The sequence below is a fragment of the Larimichthys crocea genome, chromosome III (assembly GCF_000972845.2).
Source record: "Larimichthys crocea isolate SSNF chromosome III, L_crocea_2.0, whole genome shotgun sequence".
NCBI lineage: Eukaryota > Metazoa > Chordata > Actinopteri > Sciaenidae > Larimichthys > Larimichthys crocea.
In genome coordinates, this window is record NC_040013.1 from 41003796 (window position 1) to 41027160 (window position 23365).

Genomic DNA, 23365 nt, shown 5'->3' on the forward strand with positions numbered 1-23365 from the left:
GCCCTCCGCGAAGATCGTCTATTGAGGCGATGACTCAGCAGGAACAAAGAAAAAGAGAAAAAAGCAAAATCTTTGAGACAGACGGGGGCGTGACACAGCCCGAAACTGCAACTTCAGCTCCCACTTAACTTAAATAAAAAAATACAAGTATTGTTCAGTATGAGCACATGTGAACATTAGGTTTTTCTTTTTTTTTTCATGAGAAACACTGATAATTTCTCATCCAGTTTAAATTATAAGACAATAATCTGTTGCATATCTCAGTGCACCAGGTTTTAATTATTAAGTGTTAATAACCTATAAGGTAAGCAAACTATGGTGGAAAACTAGATATCATTGACATCAGCAATAGCAAAATCAAGTCATCTCCAACGAATAAACACCCACTGGAAGAAATAATCCACAATACAAACACCAACAAACTACATTTATAAATATACCGAGCAGAAGAAATATAAAGAGAAACATATGTACTGTAATATTAGTAACTTGTACATACATATGTACGAAAATAAACAAATTTCAAAGTCAAAATGATTGAAGTCACATTTTTCATTTACCATATCACCATATGTAAGAGAGTGAAGAGGAAATCTTAATAATAGTACATAGATAGTAATAGTAAGGACTGAAAACATTACTTTAGTAAAGGTATCAGAATAAAATATACTTAATGTAACAAAAGTAAAAGTACTCATTATGCAGAATGTAATCTATATTACATTTCAGAACATCATTGGATTCAATTCATTGATGCGTTAATTGATGGCTTCAATGCAGCTGGCAAAGATAAAGCTAATTTATTTTATACTGCTGGGTAGCTATCATAATCTGTAATAGTAGACCACAAGTTATTAGCTGATTTATATTTTATATTTAAAATCTATGCCGTAAATTAAAGTAAGTATTAAAGCTGTTAAATAAACATAATGGAGTAAAAGGTACCACATATGCTTCCAAATGGTTGTGGGCAATAAGCAGTAAAGTAGTGTAAAATGGTTTATACCAAAGATTCATAAACACAAAGCTTATGTGCGTTAAAAGTGTAGTCCTTTCCTTCGTGCTGACAAATGTGGTCCTCAGAAATGTGTTGAGAGTGAGCCCTCGTCTCGTTTCCCCCCTCTGTGCTGCCCATATGTCAAAGTCTTTGTGCTTTTCAAGACAGCGAGGCGACACAGGGAAAAAAAACAGCTGGATCCGAGGATCAGTCCGGCTAGCTCTGTCCTCACCTCAAGACACCTCTTTCTCCTCGTCTGCCTGACTTCGACAAGGTACCGTATCGTTAAACTCTCCGTCAAACAGAAGAAAAACAGGCTCTTTATCTCGGTCCAGGCTCGTTTTTTTTGTTGTGTTGTTTTTTTTTACCTGAGCTTTCTGTTTTGACCTAATTTTCCAACTGCCTGCTAGTCAGCTAGCTCCCACATTAGCTTCCCTCTGGATGCTGATTAGCGAGCTAGCTTAGCTGATTAGCCTCCTGCTGCTTCATGAGCGGATTAAATCAGCTGTCAGGAGAAAGGAGAGGACAAAGCGGCTCAACTCAGCCCACGGTCAGTGTTTCCAGTCGCGAAACAGAAATAACGTAGCTGCATTAGCTGCTATCAGTCTGCCTGATCTGTGGACTAGTGTAGCAAGACTTCAGATGACAATAAATGACAAACAAATGAAGCCAACATCACAAACGCCTTGGTCAGAAATGTTATTTTGTGTGACTCTGATCAGCCTGTGAGTGTTTTTCTCTTTCACAACATGTCATCAGAAGCAGATATCGATCAAATGAACAACCTGACATCATCATGATAATTATTTAATAATTATATTCACCTGAAGTTCAAACTGCTGCCATTATTAATGAAGCTGTGCACATGACTCACTCAGTTACTTTCACTGCTCTGCGTGTCATTTTAAAGAATTAGTTGAAATGAGCACCACAATGTCAATTAGAAAATTGTTTCCAAACAACATCCAAAGTAAAACCTTCATAAAGTCATTGTGTTAGGTTTGGAAATATAATTTAAATGACACAAATGGTAAAATGAGGAAACACTGTGATCATATCCAGGGTTAAGGTAGAATCTCACCCAGATCATAATAATCAATAATCACTCTCCGAAAACACGTGACAATGTTAAGTTTAAAGGTCCAGTGTATAGGATTTATGAGCATCTAGTGGTGTAATCACTGCATTGCAATCCCCTCACATCTCCCTCACCTTACTAGTGTAAAGGAGAAACAGCACTTGAAAGGCCGTGTCTAGAGTCAGTATTTAGTTTGTCTTTTATTTATCTATTATTTATTGTCTATTTGATATATGCATAAAAACATACAAACAGCTCCCAATCTTACACACTGGACCTTTTTTAATATCTTGTTTTATAGAAAGGTAAGTGTTTTACAAATGGACTTATAATATCAGTTCTTAATGCCAGTTTCACTCGGAAATGTGGATTCAAAAACTGTGACATAAGGGAGTGAACCCATTGGGTTCAGAGTTAAAACTGTCAATTGTTGTAACTCTAATGAGATTTAAACTAGCCATCGTCCAGTCTGCAGGTCTTAATGCCTCTAATCAGGTTTCCATGCAATCTGGTTTACAGCCTGTATCTGGCTGATGGTGAGAATGGCATCATAGATGGCTGAGGAGGTGGAGGAAGCTCAGAATTCGTAAACATATTCATTCAAGCTGTTTTTTGTTTGTTTTATTTGTCTCATGCCGGCATTTCTAACTCTTTCTGTTACTGTGTGCACACTATAAACATTACAACATCTTATTGAACAACACACTGTCAGAGAAAATGTCATTATTATCAAAAATGTACAAGGCTGATAAACAAAGACTAATTTTTAGTCGTTTTCTTTGTATCCTTTTCGATGACATCCTTGTTTGCGTCACGTTTGCTTTCTTGGTTTAGTGAGTTTGGTGAGAAACGCTGAACTTTTCTGTGTTCTGTCTTCTCTCTGTTTATGCAGATCATTTTAGGCTTGTAGAGATGTTTTGTCTCTGAGAGTTCCCCACAGTTCTTTTATTGTATAAAACATTCAACAGAGACATTTATTTCCAGAAACTTTTTCCTGTTACTCTGGATAATCCAGACATCACTGTAAAAAATGTTTATGAACTGTTGACGGAGAAGATTGCCAATAAGAACAAGGTCTCTTGTTCCAGAGAGAGATGTTGCCGTTTAGTTTGTGTCAGGTTTTTGTCAAACTAAATCCTCCCCACGAAAGGGAGATACCACTACGGCGAAGTAAAGAAATATGTTTTTGTTCATTTGGACGAGCTGAACTTTTAAAGAATCAGACTGTTTTGGAAAATAGGTTTGTCTTACATCTTACCAAAGTTTCAAATGAAAATACATTTCAATGTAATTTAAAATAAGTTGTTTTCTGTAAGATTTAGTTTCAGTCTCAGCCTGTTACGTAGTTACACTCACATTTAATTTCACTTTAACAAATAATCTAGATCTGTCAGCTCTGAAGAAAACTTATATCCGTTCTGTGCGTCCAGGATGTATTTGATGTACATGTTTTGTCTTGTTGGCTAACAAACTAGTCTGTAGTCAATCCACTCTCTTGGGGTTAGAGTTAAGACCAAGCTCAGATCTGATAACCCCTCTATGAGTTCAGGACTGCTGATGTGAATCAGACAGGCCAAGGGTTGTTGATAGGTGAGTTTTCCTGGAGTTTCCTTCCTTTGATCAGCTTCGACCAGCAGTTTCACCTGACCTCTGAGGGAAATGTGCAGAAACATGTATCTAATTTCACATTGTAGAAAGAGTAATAGAATCCTTGTGCCTTGACTTTCTGCTCCAAAACAACATTTCATCCGTCTTGATTGTTTTCGTGTCTCGATGCCTGGAAGGATTTGGGCCCGTCAGCTGTTCACATAAACAGAGAAAGCATACATCTTCCTTCTTCTTCTTAGTCTTCTTTTTTTTTCTTTTTTTTTGATTCAGTCTTATTTTTGATGTCGGGTTTCAGGCCTAAACTGTTGTTATCAAGGATGTTCGGCTCGACTGTTTCTCAAAGCTGCAATCATAGGTTTTATTTTGACCGGTTTAGTTCTGTGGTCACTCCCACACAGTCTGAAAACAACTCGGCTCTTACATGAAAGCTTCACAGTTTGCTGCTTTCTGAGCGTCCTGTGACTATGAATGGAAGTTTTGCTTATTTCAAAACAGAAAGAAAACTCCAAGAATGGAAAAAACAATCATTAACACCTCTGACCAAAACCAAACAATGGTAGCTGTTATTTTGTCGGTTAAACTCCATCATCCTTCATTGATTACTTTAGGAAAACTCTTACTCTTAGTGAGGCATTTACTTTCATAGCATAGCATAGCGGTGTGGCTCTGTCACTAACCTTTCTGTGGAAGATGTCTAACAGAAAAGCTAGTAGCTAGTGGTACAGTAGTGTTTGTATTCCGTTTGTTCCAGAGAACAGCACCAAAGTAACTAAAAGCACCCTCAGCACATCTGGATCTTATTGTAGGTACGCCACCTGATGACGTCAGTGCTTTGACTGGACTGGTGTCAGCAGTGGTTGCAGTTATAGCAGCTCCTTGTTGCCCCTCTAAGGTCTGACGCTAACAATGATTTAAATCACTGATTTAATCTGTGGATTATTTTTTCAGAAAACAGTGAAATCAACTCGGCACAATTTCCCAGAACCCAACATGGTGTCCTCAAATGTCCAACCAATAGTGAAGCCAAAGATATTCAGTGTATAATTATGTCAACCAGAGAAAAGCAGAAAATCCTCACATTGTGGAGGATGTTTAGCATTTTTTGCTTGATTAAAGGATCAGTTTCTGATTCGGACTCATTGAGTGTGTACACTTTAGTGACATCCGATGGTGTTGTGGCACATTGCAGCCCCCTCCACTTGCCCTCCCTTTCCAGACATAAAGGAGAAACTATGGTGGCCACAAAACATGCAAAAAAGAACCCTGCAACACTTCCTGTGTAGAGCCAGTGTTTAGGTTGTCCATGGCGGACTCGGTGGAGGAGGACCCGCGGTTCTGTAGACATAAAAGTTTCATCCTAAAGTAACAAAAACACAACAATTCTAATTTACAGGTGATTATACACTAATTAAAACATAGTTATTAAACGTCCATGTCTGCCATGTTCTGTAAATCTGAAACACTGCACCTTTTGTTCAAGTAAAACATCTGTCTATTGTTTAATAGTAATGTTGATAGCAGTCTGACTGATAAAGGGTCATTTAGGTTGATATTGCGAACAATCAGAGAATCTATTCATTACAATATTATTTTTTTTTTTAACATGAACAGCCCTAGTTAATAAGGATCTCTTAGATTTGGTTATTCAAGAATTGCAGTTTCCATACAAACAGAACCTCAGCAGTTATCAAAGTTATTTGCTGTGGCTTTAAATCTTTGCCCACGGTGAAAGTCACACTGTTCTCTGATTAGTCCTGATTATCCTGCTGTTTGTTGCCTTTGATCAGAAGGGCTCAGGCAGTTTGTGCACTTGACAGTTCGGGGGCTTTAAACCGTTTTAAACCGAGGGTATTACTGAGCAGAAAAGGATTTGATTTCCTTCAAACGACACTTTTTACATGCAGCCTTTGGTAGCTGGTAAGAAATGGAAGTCATATTTGTTATTTCCCTAGTTTCCTCTTTATTCTCTGATCAGCAGTTTGTCATCTCAGTCAGAAAAAGCTCAACAAAAACACAGAAAACACTTTAATGCAAGTTTTCAACAGGACTGTTCTCAGTTTCCTGCAGTTGCTTCCTGTGTTTTATTCCTACTGATCATATCACTGCAACATTAATACCCAAACGTGTTTGTCGTTATCATATTTACGGATATAGAAGATACAAACAAAGGGTATTATGGCTTTATGGTTACCAAAGTATCTGTGCTGAGTGATTTTATTCAAGGTCAGAAATTTTGAATAGCGCACAAAACAGTAATTTTCGTATGTCATAGCTTTTTTTAACGTGACTTGTTCCCACAGCTTTAAAAAGAAGCCAGATAATGTATGCATATAAAAATAATGGTATGATATGATGTGTGTTATTGTCTGCAGCTGGTTGGGAGGCTGATGATGTGGTGTGAAGATGGAAGCTCCTGAATACCTGGACCTGGATGAGATCGACTTCTCTGATGATTCAGTGGTCAGTATGATATCAATAAGCCAGCAGCTACTTACTGCTACAACTGCTAACTGCATCTAAATAACATTACTTCTTACTACAGCTGCCATTTCTCTTAGAGCATGCAACTACCTACAGTGATGTGTCAAAACTTGACAACCATTGCATAGAACACTGACGTTTAGCCTCTGTGGTGCCAGTGTAGACGCTGCAAACGCATTTATACACTCGATATCCAGTTTATTAGGTACAACCAGCTTATGCAGTCTAAAAACAGACCTGCAATAATTTGGTTTTAATAGATTAAATATTAGAAAAACTACAGCTTTTAAAATAACCACGAAACCTCTCTAAGGCAGTTTGAAGTTAACCTCATGAAGGATTTAGAGAGGCTCCATGAGTTTTAACTCATGTATAAAACTAGCCAATGTGTGAGTGTTTATCTGTAATTATCTCTACTTAGAGCAACATTACTGCTGCTGCTGCGATTAACTAATATCTAAATATAACTGCACAGCTGCACAACTGCTGAATACAATTTTCAGAAATATCTTTCTTTTGGTCTTTCTTTCTCATCCTGCAGTATTCTGTTACGTCTCTGAAGAGCATCCCAGAGTTGTCCAGGAGAAGTGATGGCCAAGCTGAGGAGAGGCCAGGTAACTAAGTGTTATAGAGGCATAGATTAGTTTTTTGTTTAGTCTGTTTTTAACTAAGTTGTGAAGTTGATTTAAAAGTTATAGCACACCTCAGAAATACAGAATTTGACGTCCTCGTTTACTTTTAATACATCTGAACTTCAGCAGGTTCCATTTATCATAACTCAACTGATTATCAACTCTTATTATCTCTCCTCCTCCTGCAGCTCCAGCCATCAACTGGAGTCGTGGCGTTTCCTCCCACAGCGGAGGGGGAATCAAACCAACAGGGCTTGCTGAGGTTCACAGTAAATTTCGGCCGGTAAAGAGAGTGTCCCCTCTCAAACACCAACCAGAGACCACTGACTCTGATTCTGATGGTAAAGTTCAGGGCCAGGTGCTGGGTGAGCCGGTTGAGGCCAGTAAGGATGACCCGAGCTCTGACAAACCGACTCTTGCCTCCACCTCCTCTGATGGGTCAGGAGGGAAGGCTAAGGGCCTGGGTAGCAGCGTTGGTGTCGTTGGTGGGAACAACCCCCAGGCCCTGTTCGGGGAGTTGGAGCACTACGATCTGGACATGGACGAGATCCTGGATGTGCCTTATATCAAGTCCAGTCAGCAGATGTCCACGCTGCCACGCGTGCCACATGACAAGCGCTCAGTGACGGGAAGCAACCTGGGTGGAGGCACCCTGGAGAGGAACCGTGGAGGAGGGCTGAAGAGCTCTGCTTTACCCCACAACGAGCCTCTGAGCCTGGGCAGCAGCAGTTCACAGACTCCGGTACAAATTCTTTAATACTGTTTATTTGGATCTGTTCTTCAGAAAAGACACACTAGTAAACATGAATACAAAAAAAACTTTAAGTTATGTAAACGTAACTTTTCTTTGTTTATAAGGAAACTCTACAGGACTGCTTAAACCGTTATCCAATAAACGTGTACCGTACTTTATATAGGATTCTGTTTCAATGATTAATGTGTTTAATAACAATAAATATGAGCTGTTTTAATAAATTACGTAATCTACTGTAATGTTATTAAGTGGAGTTGAAAACTGACCCAGCTGTAAATCATCTTTCTTTTCTGCAGTATTGTGTTCTGTCTCCGGTAAAGTGGTCCGACCTGAGGAAGTCCAAATCCATGGATCCAGACCTCCACCACCTCCACCGCTCCCCAGCTGGAGGAGGCTACCAGTCGGAGTTGCTCTCTTCCGGACTCCTCAGCTGCTCCTCCTCCCTCTCTTCTTTCTCTGATGCAGGTACAACCTAAAAATATCGTCAAGTTTTCTTCTTTGTTTTACCCTTTCCTGTTGGACAAAGACCCTGTACGCATAACTTTGACTTGTATGAATCATGACTTCCAGACAAGCTGGTGTCTGCACGTGTCTATCCAGACTCCCAGACCCAGAGGCCAGGCGTGGATCCCCCAGGGGGCCCAGGGATGATGTTCCCCATGCCAGGATGCAGTGTGGGCAGGCAGGATGCTTCCAAGTCCTGGGTTCCTGGACAAGGAGGAGTAAGTGGAGCCAGTACTGTGCCAAGGGGCTTTGGAGGAGGTGGAGGAGCAGGAGGGGAGGTTGATGAGGAGACCAAGAAAAACCAGAACATCATCAACATCGTAAGAGAAGGACAGATCTCTCTGCTGGTAAGTGGGAGGTCATCCTACTAAAACGTTCTGACCAATGGAGGGAGCAGTATGTGGCCGATACTACTTCTCATTTTCCTCCTCACCTGCTCCTCTCCCTCTACTATTTCTTTATTCTTCTCCTGGTGGTCCTGCTTCTTTCTTTCTCTCCTTCCTCCTCCTTTCCCATCTTACTCGTCATACTGCAGCCTCATTTAGCAGCAGATAACCTGGAGCTGATCAGAGATGAGGACAGGAACAACCTGCTGCACATCTCAGCCTCTCAGGGTCATGCTGACTGTCTGCAGCATCTCACCTCTCTGATGGGAGAGGACGGCCTCAACGAACGCAACAACCAGCAGCTCACCCCTGCGGGACTGGGAGTCAAGGTGTGTGTGTGTGTGTGTGTGTGTGTGTGTGTGTGGTGTGTGTGTGTGTGTGTGTGTGTGCGCGCGTGCATGTGCATGTTTTTGTTACTTACTGGGGACCTTTTCTGATCTAAACACTGACCCTGTCAGGTCCAGTAGTCCTAATGGGGACCAAAGACCTGTCCTAATCCTGCAAAGGGGTGGGTAAAGCATCAATCAAGGTTAGGTTAATGTTTAGGTTTAGGCTTGAGTTAGTTGCTTGGCTGATTGGTTGTTCAAGGGTTGGTTAAGGGTTTGCGTTCGGCAGTTAGGCTGTCCACGGTGAATGAAATCAATGGAATGTCTTTACTATGAAAGCTGCTCAAATCATAGTGAGTCAGGTATTATGTTGGTTTTAGAAGGATTACAGTCTTAAATTACTCTTGTTCATAAGCTTTCATTGCACTTACAGTAATGTAACGAGTTGTTGTCAGGTAACATTATCTTCACCTGTTCTGTGCTGTGTGTGTGTGTGTTTCAGCAAGATCCGCCCTCAGTTATTAATATCAGTGAATGGACATTGAGAGTCAAATCTCCTGTGTAATTGGTTACACTGGTTTTGACATAAGTTTGTTAACCAGTGGGAAAACCTCCCTAGTTTACTGTAGGATGTAGTGTTAAGCAGACATATCTGGGCAGGTATTAGCTTTTTATTAACTTATTCCTTCAGTGTTGTTACAACCAATATGAGTCAGTTTAAATGATCATTAATAGTGTGACTGGTTACTTATTTACTGTAGAACTGCTCACTAACACAGTGCCTGTAGAAATATGTTAGAAATATGCCATGTGGAGCTGAGAATACCGCTGATTCTTACCCATTTTGACACGTAATTTCATAAGCATCAACTTATTGACACAATGAGCAAATACAGTTTTCCTCATAAATAATAATTAATACCTGTGTGATTAATAAATGGCTTCAGCTCATGTGGCAGTGGTCATCTGTGATGTACTTTTCCTGTGTTCCGCTGCTAAAACAAGCTGTATATTCACCTTCCCTGATGCTCCTGTTCAGCTTAAAATCTTTAAGAAATAAGTTGATTTTCCTCCACTGTGTACTTGCAGGGAGAAGTATCAATTTTCAAGGAGGGGAAAAAAAACATCTGGAAGCTAACGGGCATGCAAACATTTGTCCAGCTGTTGGCAGCTGGTCAGTGAGGTCACAAAGTATTAAGATGGAGGTTTTTGATAAAATAGTGCGAACTGTTACACAAACTCTTTTCGGCCGCAACAGGATGTTCAGGAATGAAAGTGAGGAAAGTGAGTGTGGTAAAGACTGAGTAGCTCTTGTTTTGTCTGCGCTGTATTGGAAACCAGGCACTTGATTCGCTGCCAAAAAGGAAGTGTGTTATCTAGAGACAAGCTGGCAGGCTGAGTCCTGATTGGCTTTTATCAACAAACCTCATGTTTACTCACTCAGATTATTGGGATGACGGCTTTCCAACCGCCTGGATCATGAAACATGTTAACTGTGTGTATGTGTGTGTGTGGTGTTTGTTGCAGAACGGTCATTTGGAGTGTGTTAGGTGGATGGTGAGTGAGACAGAAGCCATCGCGGAGCTGAGCTGCACCAGAGAACATCCCAGTCTGATTCACTATGCTGGCCGCTATGGACAGGTAACACACGCACACACAAACAAACACACACAAATTTAGCTTCTACATGTCAGTACTTACTAGAAGTTGACAAGACACATCTCAAGCCACTGGTGCTCCATCATGTTTGTGTAAACACGTTGATATGTGTGGTGTAGGATGTGCTCTGTGCAGCTGTTTATGGGACACATAACTTAAGTATCTGACATGCAGGGTGGGAGTGTGTGTGTTTTTTGTTGAAGAAGACTGGGGTGTGGTCGCTTCACTTGTTTTAATAAAGGAGGGTAAAAAAGCCGTCCTTTCTGTCTGTCTCTGCAGGAGAAGGTCTTGTTGTGGTTGCTTCAGTTCATGCAGGAACAGGCAATCTCTCTGGACGAAGTCGACCAGAACGGAAACACTGCTGTCCACGTGGCAGCCCAGTACGGACACCTGACCTGTATACAGGTGTGTACTGCTGGGAAAAAAAAGCAATTCCTCTGTTTTCTGCCAGCCTGTTGTGGCTGGTACCGAGGTCAGTTTCATTAGATCATTTGACGTCCCTTTCCACCTTGGTAGCACCATACGTCATGCAGATTCAGAGCTGGGCCTGATGGGAGCAAAAGATTAAAAATGGAACACATGGTTACTCTCTTACTTTAACAGTCTTACAATTTGTCTTTGTTTGTTGTTCTCACTTGACCTTCCATCATACGTTGTGCAGAAGACATGATCACATTACATAATGGGCCAGATGTTCTGCTTTGAGTTTACAGACAAAGAGAGCCCCACTAAAGATGTTGTCCTTGTAATTCTTAACCTACAACTCAATGATACAGAACCACACATAATGTTATTATTTGAATACTTTAACACTATAAAAGCCCAAATTAAAGCCCAAGTTTTAGTGTTATTTAGTTTTTTTGTTTGTTTTTTTTCCCAGTCCGCAATCCAGGCGTTGTGTTTTTCAGGAGCATCCTGTTCCAGTTACTCTGCTCTTACTAATCAAAAACATTGATTTATTCTAAAACGCTAAACTAAGCACCAAGTTTCACAATGTGAAGCTCATTTTCCTACAGTCAAAGCAGACTTTCAAAACTTTTGTATTCTGGTAGGTGGCACACCCTGCTGAAGGAGAGGGGGATGTTATCAGTCTTGTCTGCTTCCTGCTGGCTAGCCAGGCTGACAATTAAAATACTGATTAATGATCCATTTTAGATAAAATAGCTCCTTTTTTTTCAGCAGATCCAAGTAGATCTCCACTATGGGGAGAGCATTTTACTACACCGAGGCAAAATTACAGATAACAAATGTTTCTGATTTGAATCCTGACTCCTTTTTAGAAACAAGCATCAACATGAAAACTGAAATCTTGCCAGGAACCACAGGTCAAGGGAAGTAATGATCTCAGTCTCTGTGTCTGTATCCAGACTCTGGTGGAGTACGGCTCAAACGTGACTGTCCAGAACCAGCAGGGGGAGCGGCCTTCCCAGAGTGCCGAGCGACAGGGACACACCACCTGCGCTCGATACCTGGTCGTCGTGGAAACCTGCATGTCGTTGGCCTCACAGGTTGTTAAACTCACCAAACAGCTCAATGAGTAAGTTATAATTTTTACCTTAAATATTTAAGTTAAAGATTTTTGGACTGGATGGTTTGTTGTAGTTTCCCAGTTGTTGTAGTTTCTTAGTCCCCAACAAAAATATTGTTTAAATTAACAACATATCTGTCCTGCTGTCTTTAAATGGCCTGTAATTTGATAAACTGAATGAGGTTTTCATACAGTATGAATCACCAAATTATCAGCTGAATGTACCAGGAACATACATAATTTTGAAATGTCTACACTCAGTACAGTGTCTAAGACTCATCTTTTAGGAACAACAGCTTGCCTTTCACTCAAAGCTCCTGCCTACTTGCACCTCTTGGCCATTAAGTTACCAGTCAGACAAAAGCAAAGAGAATTTCAAAGACAGCAGAACTGTTTGTGCTGGTTGTAGCAGTGCAATGAAAATACGCTGTGTGTGTGATTTGTCATGCAGACAGGCAACAGAGAGGATAACTCTACAGAAACAACTACAAAGACTGCTAGACCCCAACAAGACAGAGGGGACACCTTCCAGATCACCAAGGTAACACACTCGCACATTTAGGATCCTCATTTTATACATGCACTCTCTTTAGTGGTACTTCAACCACAGCTTTGACTCCATTGAGTCTTAAGTTGTGTAATTTTAGTTTATTTAGATTTATAAATTAAATTTGTATACCACTATAACTCATCCATTATGACTGTGAGAGAAGTCAAGCACAGCAGAGTTTGAGGATGGTCACCTCCACTGAGATGAACTCACACATGAGCAGCAGTAGTGAAGGCATGAGATGGCTTAAATTGAACACCTGAACCAGCTGCAGGCTTTGCTCAGTTGTGGGGTTTAAATTAAAAACAAAACCAAAACATACATTTTTAATGTGATAAACAAACAAGTACAATAACATACACCTAAAAGTAAATGGTCATTTCTGTCTCTCTCTGGAGTCCAGCTCGCATCAGCCCTCCGTGGAGGCGTGGCCAGAGATGATGCTGACAGCAGAGGGGACTCCAGGTGACGGTCAATGGTTGGTTCGTCAGGGAGGGGTGGGTCCAGACTCCGTGCTGCGGCAGCTGCTGGGGAAGGACATGTCGGACACAATGTGTCCCAGGGAGAGGCTGCCTCCGGCAAGTGGCCTTGCCAGAGAGGGCCCTTGTGGCCCTGGGGCTTCTGGGGCCCGTAGGGCGGGGCTTGTGGAGAGGAGAGAGCTCAAACTAGCGAGACTCAAACAGATCATGCAACGATCTCTGAGTGAATCAGATACGGATGGTTATCCACCGGAGGAGGGTAAAAATCAAGGAGCTTCGGCTTCAAATACACTGCGGCCTGATAGGCCGTCCCACCTGCCAATTACAGAGGAGGAGCCAGTGTCAAACCACCTTAATCTGGTGATGAGGAAGCACCTTCCCCCCTCTTCCTCCTCATCTTCCATAGCTGAGAAGAAGCTGGCATTTTCTGTCAGCGGGTCAAAGTCGGTGGACAGCATTGGTTACAATCCATCCCCCACCTCCAGCGACCCTGAGGCCACAGACGGTAAAACACCAGATGCTTCTGCCGACTTCCATGACGCCACTAATGGGCAGAAAATTGCCACCAGCCCCAAGAGTGCCCTGAAGTCACCCTCATCTCGTAGGAAGACGTCTCAGAACCTCAAACTGAGGGTCACCTTTGACGAACAGGTCCACAAGAGCACCAATCAGGAGGCAGAGCAGACCAAAGGGCACCATGGGAAGGAGAGGACTCCAACAGGAAGCTCTGAAAGCAAGCGGCCGTTTGGGGCATTTCGCTCCATCATGGAGACACTAAGTGGAAACACAAACCATAACAACAACAACAACAGTGGCGGTCAGTCAGGCTCTGCTGTTAAACTGTCCACCTGTCAGAGCTCTCCTGGCAGGAAGTCAGAGAATAAAGGCAGTCCAGGAGGAGGAGCCAGGGGCAAGAGCAAAACCAGTAACGTTTAACCAACCAGTGCCTACTGAAAGGCAGAGAGCACATAACGAACAGACCACTACAAAGAGCAAATGGCAAGAGGCAGCGAACATGAGAAATTCATAGCCATTGAATGACACACACTCACTTTCATGAATATCTCAAAACCTAATGCACATACATGATGTGACATGAGCAGAACCTACTTTTTCCAATGGTAGCCATGATCTCTGAGGATAAACCATCCATATATCCACTTTGAAATCATATCAAAAGATATTTAAAATGTATTCAGATGTAAACCAAGTTACTGACTCCATTGCAACATTATATTAAAAGCACCAAGTATCATGGTAAATGTAGTGCTAAATTATGTGATTAGGATTATGTAATACATGTTCTAGGATAACATGGCATTTCGTCTTGAACTCTGGGAGTAACTATGCCAGAAGTCAAGTAAAGAGAGCAAACCCAGCCAAGGGTGTGAAGGGTTTTTCAAAGGCTGAGAAACAACACATCAGCCAATTCACAGCAGTAACGGCTCGATTTGATGCTTAATAAAAATTGGACTTCAAATTAACAAATCAAGAGAGTGATTGGATCATTTGAACATCAGACTAAAGTTCTATCGACATATGTACTGTATCTCGACAGCCACAGTTTGTATATTTGAGCCAAACCACAAGAGGTGGAAAAGCTAACTTTGCTTAATTTTTGTGTTTGCTTTGGCTATAGTCACATCAGCTGATTACAAACAGACCAGGTCTTGTAAACAAACAGTTTGTTTATGACCTGGTATTCTGCCAGTTTGTCCCCTTTTAATAAAGGAAACTTGAACTTGTCAAATAGCAAAAGTGGCTTTGAGACTGCACAGAATAAAAGCATGCAGCGTTTGTTTGACTGTGCGTAAGAAGAGCCAACATCTGTCCTCTTTTACCTACAATACCAAGTTGGCATTGCCATCACAAACATACTTGTTTATATACTTAATTAGTCAGTAAAATATGATCTCACTCAGTGTCAACCTTTTTTTCTGGAACTTTAAACAGTATCTTTTTGTATAGTAGGTTTAGTATGTCAGCTCCAAAAAACGCTAGTAAACCCAGTGTTAAGATTATTTTGTCAAACTGCGATTCCCATGGTCAAGTTTGAACTTTGACACAAAATAAATGTTTTATAATACATGTTTATCCAGTAAATTAATTTGAATGACAACAACACGTTCTCTCTTCTGTTAGTTCTACTGAAGATTTTATACTTGCTAACATGAAGTTTCTCATGTTCTTTGCCTCAAACGTTTGACTTCCTGTGTGTTTTTTATTATTATTTTTATACAGTTCAAGGACTGAAAGACAAAAACAGAAACCGTCTTAGCTCTGTTAGTCTGTATAAAATGTATCTGATGCAGTTTTTCAGAGACGGCAATCACTGCAAAGTGAATGAGAAGAACCTTTGTGTTGAATGAAACTGAAGTGTTTTTTATTGACGAACTGAAGGAAGTTTTGTTTGTGTGTGTATGTGTGTGTTAATTGGCAACTTATCATACATTTTTAGTTTTGTCACATTTAGTTAACTTTCATTGGTCTGCTCAAACAAACCAAAACAAAAGTGTCAAAACTTAATCACGGCGATTAAAGGTTTCTGTTTTTCTGCTACTCTGTTACTGTACTCTGAACTACACTAAAGATGAATATTAGTATTTATGTTTATGCACACAGTTATATGATTTGATTTTTTTTTTAAAATGTGGTTATAATCATGCACGTGGTTAACGTGCACCAGCACAACAAATAGTTTTAAAACCACTGTATATAGAGTAGTATTTAATTTTTTTGTTCATCATATTCCACACCATTTTTATTTTTTTTAATTCCCATGGTTATTATCTATGCAGTATTTTTGGCATGAAGTAGATTATAGTTGTTTGATGTGTTTGAGACGGGGAGGTTTAAGGATGCACCTTCTACAGCGGCTGACAAACGATCATATGAACTTTTTAGAAAGATAAGAAGTTGAAACGGAAATAAAAACTTGTTATTTCGGAGATTTTATACAGAAGATTGTGAACATTGACAAACTGTCTCAAAGCTTGAAACTAGAAGATGAAGGCTGTTATCTGATGCTCTGATCCAGTGTTTGAATGTCATTATGGCAATGGTAGTGGAAATTGATGTATTTATTAAAATATAGCAAAAACAACAAAAGCATATATAGCAGAACAATTTTATGGCTGTTTGCTGTGCCTCATGGCATGTCTACAGATCTCTTCATGCATTTGATTGAAGTTTAATTTGACCAAAACATTGATGTAAGGGGAGACACTTGACTGGTCTGTCTCCACCACTTACTTTTACCAAATATTTACATCTCTGTGGCCTGGTAGTTACAGCAATAATCGCACAACACTGATGTCATCTGTAATTTCAATGCTGAATACAGACATGAAAGTGTCAATAGTGGCCCCAAGAGGCTGCAGTGTTCATTACACCTCACAATTTACCATGGTTGGGCAGACAAAACATGGTATAACTTAAGATTCTTACAGTATTTTGGGAAAATGTAATGATTTTTTTCCTGAGGGTGGTGCTGGTGCTAGAGGGAGGGTCAATTGGTTCTCTAAAATCACTGGGACTGGGATTCAGCAGGAGTATCCACATCTAATGTCGTGGAAATCTGGCCAGAAGTTGTCTGTCAAGTGTTAGTTGGACTGACTGTTATCCTCAAAAGAAAACTCTCAATCTTTTATTTTGGAAAATAAGTTTCATTTATAGCATGTGATTCATGTCTGTGTTCAGTTCTCACCTCTATGACATATATAACCTTAGCACAAAGACTCATAGTATTCCTCATATCGTTCCTTTTAGCCTTGCCACTAACAAAGCAAAAATTCTTCTGCTTGCCATTTTAGTTTTATTGCGTGTCAGCGGTGTGAAAACACCCCTAACAGAAACACAGATTACAGCTTCAGCTCTCTAATTTGCAGCTTTGGGAGAAACTGGATCACATCTGTTATGTTTTGATGCATGTTTATGTTAATACAAATACTGTGCTTGGTTCTGATACAGCAGAATTTTTTCTAATCCAAACTGATCATTGTTGGACATAAGTCTGTCGAGTTTTGCTTTCACATTCCTGTATGTTTGTACATCTACAGTTTGGATCAGAGCGATTCTGCTGTGCAGTTTACTCATCTGGTTTACCAAGATGTTTTTTTTTAGTTTTACACACACTTTGGCTGTTGTTGACTACAGTCTACAGATGATGATGGTGGGTGTTTTTGAGGCAGTGGCCTGGGAGAATTTACCTGCATCCAGTCTGCTGTTTAAGACCAGTTAAAGGAACAGTCCAACATTTTAAATGTCTTCAGCAGAGTTGGATGAGAAGTTGCTCGGCAATTTCATCTCTTTGCGTCCAGTAGAGAGACACTATTTGATACACACACTGATGCTGGTGATGATGTGTTTCCGTTCGTCCCGATGGTGTTGGATGAGGTTGAGGTCAGTCAAGCTCTTCCACGTACAACTGGGAAAAACATTTCTTAATGGAACTGGCTTTGTACATGGGCCATTGGACACAACTGGTTCTGTGTTTATGTTCAGTGTGATCACATGGTGATGGTGAAGGTGACAAGAAAACACATAAATAGTTGTCCAAGATGTCCACATACTTTTCGTCACATAGTGTATCTCTGAACTGGATGCATAGAGATGAATCTGGAATCAATCTTCTCTTCTGATTATAGATTTAATGCAAAGAGCTGAGTGGCGGGCATGGTCCACTTCACTCCCAGTCGTGGATTTGTACAAACAGAGCTGCAGAGTTGGTAACACTTTATTTTATGGATCTGTAATTCCATTTTTTCTCTTTCCTTTGAAGAAATAACTATGTTTTTCCTAATCATATGGGCAATGTAGACCATGCTTACTTGGCATCAACATATTTAAATAATGAATATCCCAATAATAATTGATATGAATAAATTGAGCTTTTCTTTTAAGGAAATTTGTCTAAAAACCAACAACTATAGTCTAAACTGAACAGAACTAACTACAAAAGCAGAGTAACATAACACTGTCTATATATTCAGTTGAATGAATAAGGTAATTAGAGACACCATTATTACAACAGACTCATAAAATAAAGTAGTCAAAAGTCCTGAAGAGGTTTTTCAGCTCTGTTCGCTGGAGTAACCAGGAAGATTTCCTGTCTCTATCGTCTCAAAATATTACTTGCTCAGTTTTCTGTCTGTGAATGATTTTCTGAAATGCAGTTTATTTTATTTGAAGTGTCTTCATTGTAACCACTCCTTCAGGATGAGGGAATGGAGCTTGGCGTTGTTAACGGGGCATCTACAGAGAAGACTGAACTCTACCTGTTTGACCTGTTTGTTGTATTTTTAATGAACTCTTCAGATGGACAGTGTTGTTGCATCGACTTGATGTTTACTCTCAATGCAAAAAAAAAAAAAAAATGAATGAAAGAGATGCACTATCAGTGAATCTTGATGTCGGAACTGAATTTAGTTTTTTGTTTTGTACTAACCAGCGTGTACAGAGACAGACGGCTTCTGTCCTTCTGTTATTGAAGCTATTGTGAAGACAAACTAAAATAAAATGTTACTTTGAGCAAATAAATGCTATTCTCTTTTTTTTTTTTTTTTTTAACTCAAACTTTTTCTTTTAACTGTTGAATAGCTTCATGATCAGGGCAATATTTCATAAATGTTTGAACTTACACATACTATTCTGGATCATCCCAAGATCCTTTTTGTACATCGTGACTTTATTTTTGATAACATAACGTAAAAATATAAAATTCTGGATGCAGTGGATGGCAGCAGAAAAACGTGTTTTTTCCACATAAAAAGGCCTACATAAAATCTGTATTTTAGAGCTTAATAATTGTAAACTGTATTAAGAACATTTTACCTTGTCATCAGACCGCTTTTTTTTTTTTTTGGCACTAAGCATAAAACATCTGTATTCCTACACATAAGTCCCGACTATACCACACCACAGTAACTGTGTCCAGACTCTCCCTTGAAACCACCATTTGATTGTTTTTTGTATGTTTTCTCTCCTTAACTGATGTTTCAGTCAAACCTCCCAAAAGCTAAAAGCTGCTTAGTTTTACAGCTCACGCTATGCTTGATTTTTTTTATTTTATTTTTTTTACAGATTTTCTGAATATTAGGTTAAAATTTGGTTGTAAACATGGCTAATGCTATACATATTTAAAATTTTACTAGTAGAGTTGACACACAAAGCATACCTCATTGAATGAGTCCTTATTGTCGCCAGCTGAGCAGCATGACACAAGACCAACAGATGACAAAGGAAAACCATGAAAAAACAGATGCAATGTCCGTGTTGGTTGATCGTCAGGCAGGAGTTAAACCCTAAACAAAAACTGAGCGATAACCAAAAAAGTCACATATGAGATACTTGATTGATTGAAGTTTGAAGACAAGTTTGGCAAACTTCAAGCTCTTTCAATAATGACTGAGGCTGTCTTTACTTTCAGTGAGACCTTCTCCAGCACTGTCAGAGGCCCTCTGCAGGTCCCTGGACCCCACTTTTGACTACTGCTGATCGAGATGGATGTCATGTGTGAATTGTGCTCTCTGGTAATTTAATGGACAATACATAACAAAGCGTATATTTATTTCTGTGTGCCTCAGTGGCATCAAAAACAGTCACTTAACGGGGCAGGATTTATGGTGTTTGGGTAGCAAATTGGCCTTTGATGGTTCCCACGCAGGGTCGACTGCTTCCCCATGGAGCCTAATGGGGTTTGCTCTAATAGCGTCCCTCAATCATGGCTGCAATATGAAACATGAGCTTGGTAGCTCACAATTAGCAAAACAACACAGAGATACGGGGATATGAAATGTGAAGAACGCAGGATTTATCAGGATTTTCCGAATACTTCTCGCCAGTTCATGTAACAAAAAACAAGAGCTATTTGTTTTCTTTTTTCCCACCCGCTCTCTTTCTCTCTCCTTCTTTTCTTTCAAGGGGGGTAGGGGTGAAGTTAAACTGATAAATTAGACCTCATTTATTGGACAACAGTTTGAGTCGATACCCAGGGGCCTCTGCTCTGCAGCGTGGACGAGGCTCTAGAGCCGCTAATTGGTTTGCTTCATGTGGATGGAGGGGGTGTTTGGTGGGGTGGGGGTAAAGGGGTTGGTGAGGCAGGCGGGGCAGTTGGGACGAAAATGCTGCATTTGGCCGGCACTGATACTCAAACACACACACACACACAGAAGCAGTTGTCTCACGGCGGATGTCCACGGCACACGCCACGAAAACGGACGAGACAAGCGCTTGATTTGACAGCCGGGGCGGAGGGGTTGGGTAGGGGGGTGGAGGAGTCATGTATAGATTTTTGTGTCTGTTGTTTTGGCTTATTTGTGTGCTTCTTTTACTCAGTCAATCAAATTTAATTGACACCGCTGGGCTGGGGCCGGGGGCCCCGCGGCATGCTGGGATGACAGGCCTTTAATGCCAAAGAGAGGAGAGGAGGTTCTTCTGCCTGTGAAGGATGTAGGGGGGGGTGAGGAAGTGAGGGCGGGGAAGAGGAGGGTAAGGGTGACAATTCCTCAACCCGTCAACATCATTAATTGATGTAACAACAGCGATGATGGATACTAATAAATACAACCTTTAAGAAAAAAAGTAATTAGATGGTGTCCTGCTCAAACTGCCGCCCCTGATTCTAGACTGGCTGATAAACACCATTTGTCTTCCACGGAGGCCTTCAGACGGACACGGGGCATGATTTCCATGCAGATCAAACAGCATTTGCATTTTGGCCTCAACAAAGAAGACAACAGTGTTCTCACATCTTGAGAAACCGCTCTTTCAGTTTGTCTTCCTACAAAGAGCCAAACTCTTTCCTGGTCTCAGGATGAACCTGTTGATATCACAGTATGAATCTTGTTGACCTTTTGTAGAACATCCAGTCAGAATGGCCAAGGAGTTGAAACAGAATTTATGGCAAGATAAATTGCATTTTTGCATTATGTCATTTATTAAAGACTAGTCATTTGACAGGCCGCAGCTTGAATTGTCTGCAAACATCTACATCGTCTCCACAGTTCCTCAGAGAATGGTATTGTGGGTGATATCAGGTTGTAGAGGCTACTAGTAAATCTCTACTTAACCTTAGTGCCATGGAGGATTCAAGTAGTTGCTTCATCCTGTCTGATCAATGTAATCCTGAACCGGTTTATTGACATGTGGAACTCTGCAACTTTTTTTTTTCCCAACTTCGACCATCCAAAAACATTAAGTACTGTGTCAGCATATTCATTGTAACCAACAGAGGGAAAACCATCCAAGATTGATCAAGAACTTTCCCAACTCTTGACTTCTTCAAGAACAAAGATTAGATTAAAGTTGGTAAAGATAGCTGTAAGCATTGGGATGTCATTACTGCGCTGGACATGGATGCCATGATGAGTATGATCTATGCATGGCGGGAGAACCCAATGAGGTTTGAGAAGTCTCATGATACCCTGGTTAGTGAGACTGTCCCAAAGCCTGACTGTAAGGAGGAGGAGGAAAGTCTCATCCTTATTGTGTAGGGCTTCCTGATTTACAACAATGGACCTTTGATCAATGTGCTGAACCAACGTTATGTTACCAATGTACTTTATTTCCATCCTGTATGAAGAAGAAGAGGTGAATATGAAGAGGTGCTGTAGGAACTAGACAGTGCCAGAACCTTCTATCTCTACCATGGATTTATCTCTTCCCCTCTTGCCACTGGACACACATGACACACACTGATGTGTGATGACAGTTAAAAATAACAAATCCTGAATCTGACCTTAGCTTGATGCAGCACAACCCAGACCTGAATACGACAAGTCCTGACAATGAATGAGCAGCTCTGAAGCTGTTAAACTTGAATGTGAGCAGGACATTCCTACAAAAAAATACCTGGATAATTTATGTTTATTGTAACTTGAGTCTCATTTTCATAGTGTCCTCCATCACATCTGTCTGTAATAATAAAAATGTAATCACCAGATTAATAGCTGCAATGTGGGAACAGCTGGAGCAGTGATGGAATGTAACTACTGTAAGTACATTTTTTCCAGTACTGTACCTAAATACAATTTTGAGTGATTGATACATACTACATATTTCTACTCCAACATCGTCAACATATAACATTAACAACAAAAATCAAGCTGAGCCACAGAAATTGTGTTACTACTATTATTACTAGTGTTACTAGTAATTTCAGTGCTGTTTCAGTGTGTGATTTAGTGGCATCTAGTGGCGTAGTTGCTCATTGCACACCCCTATGACCGAAACACCCTATCTAGAGCTAGTGTTTAGTTTGTCCATTCCGAACTACTGTAGAAACATGGCGGTTCATTTTAAGGCAACAAAAACAAAATAATTCTTATTTTTATGTTATTATATACAAATCAAAACAGAGTTATTATAGATTTTTGCCATATTCAGTGAACAGAGCCCCCTAAATCTGACACACTGGACCTTTAAATTACATTTGAAGAATTGAAACAGCTCTTTGTTTAAATATTGGACACAAATGAAGATTGAAAATGCTTTTAAACTGCTTTAGTTTAGGATCATAAACTTAAAGCTGCGTAAAGGCACCACTTGAAAGCAGTCATTTTTAACCAGTAATTACTGGTATATTAACATATAATAATATTAACATATAAAAACAGTTGAAATTGTAGATGGAAAAAAAAAACGTTTTGTTTGTGAGCTGATGGTATATAAGGGAAATAATATATGCATGCTGCATTCACAGATATTTATTTTACAAACAAATGTATTAATTACTTATAGTTGGTTGGTTCCTGGTGTTCAGACTCTACTTGTTTATATTTGGATCACAGGCTGTGCCTTTAAGTCTGTGACATCATTCGTTTTTGTATTTTAGTTGCTTTTATTGTGTCTGTGTTTTATGTTTCAAAAATCATTTCAGTTAATATCTGTGAGAAGAAAGTGACTGCACAATCATTTATCACATTAACAGGTTCTATAATGCCTCATTCAGTTATAATCTGACAATTCAGCCTGTTAGTGAAGTTCAGTGTTTATATTCTGAACACAGTATTTATAATTCAGCAGTAATATTGGCAGGTGAACAGATAACATCAATACTCAGAGACATACTGGAAGAGGAGTCAAAGCTGAAAATTACCATCTGTTGTAGTTATTACACTGGAAACTGATGAAGCTCTGTGAACCGAAAGAAAGAAAAAAACGTTAATCATCAATATGACAGAAACATTCAGAAATTTTACACTATCCTTTCAGAGTTTTACTCTAGTGCATCTGCACGTTATACATCTGTACTGTTCTTTATCTTGACGTTCAGCTTTTGCTGAATCTCAAAAGCACATCTTTCATATAACAGCTACATTCATTTCTAGACATTAATCTGCAAACATGATAAGCACATTTTAAACATAATTTGTTTTCTGGACC

At 40.0% G+C, this 23365-nt stretch overlaps 1 protein-coding gene across 2 annotated transcripts; it reads left to right on the plus strand.

The window, feature by feature from the left end:
• Nucleotides 1-947: 947 nt before the first annotated feature.
• sncaip (synuclein, alpha interacting protein) lies at nt 948-18357 on the plus strand. 2 transcript variants are annotated; one of them, XM_019278527.2, is made up of 12 exons: nt 948-1271; nt 6056-6143; nt 6706-6778; nt 6985-7538; nt 7847-8015; nt 8151-8401; nt 8590-8769; nt 10294-10407; nt 10705-10830; nt 11793-11962; nt 12405-12494; nt 12907-18357. In XM_019278527.2, exons 2-12 carry the CDS (start codon nt 6087-6089, stop codon nt 13916-13918), a joined length of 2796 nt encoding a protein of 931 aa, XP_019134072.2. In that variant the 5' UTR covers nt 948-1271; nt 6056-6086; the 3' UTR covers nt 13919-18357. The 2 variants fall into 2 exon arrangements, with proteins under 2 accessions (XP_019134072.2, XP_010751552.3); XM_010753250.3 differs by having other exon boundaries at nt 949-1271; nt 8121-8401.
• The last annotated feature ends 5008 nt before the right edge of the window (nt 18358-23365 follow it).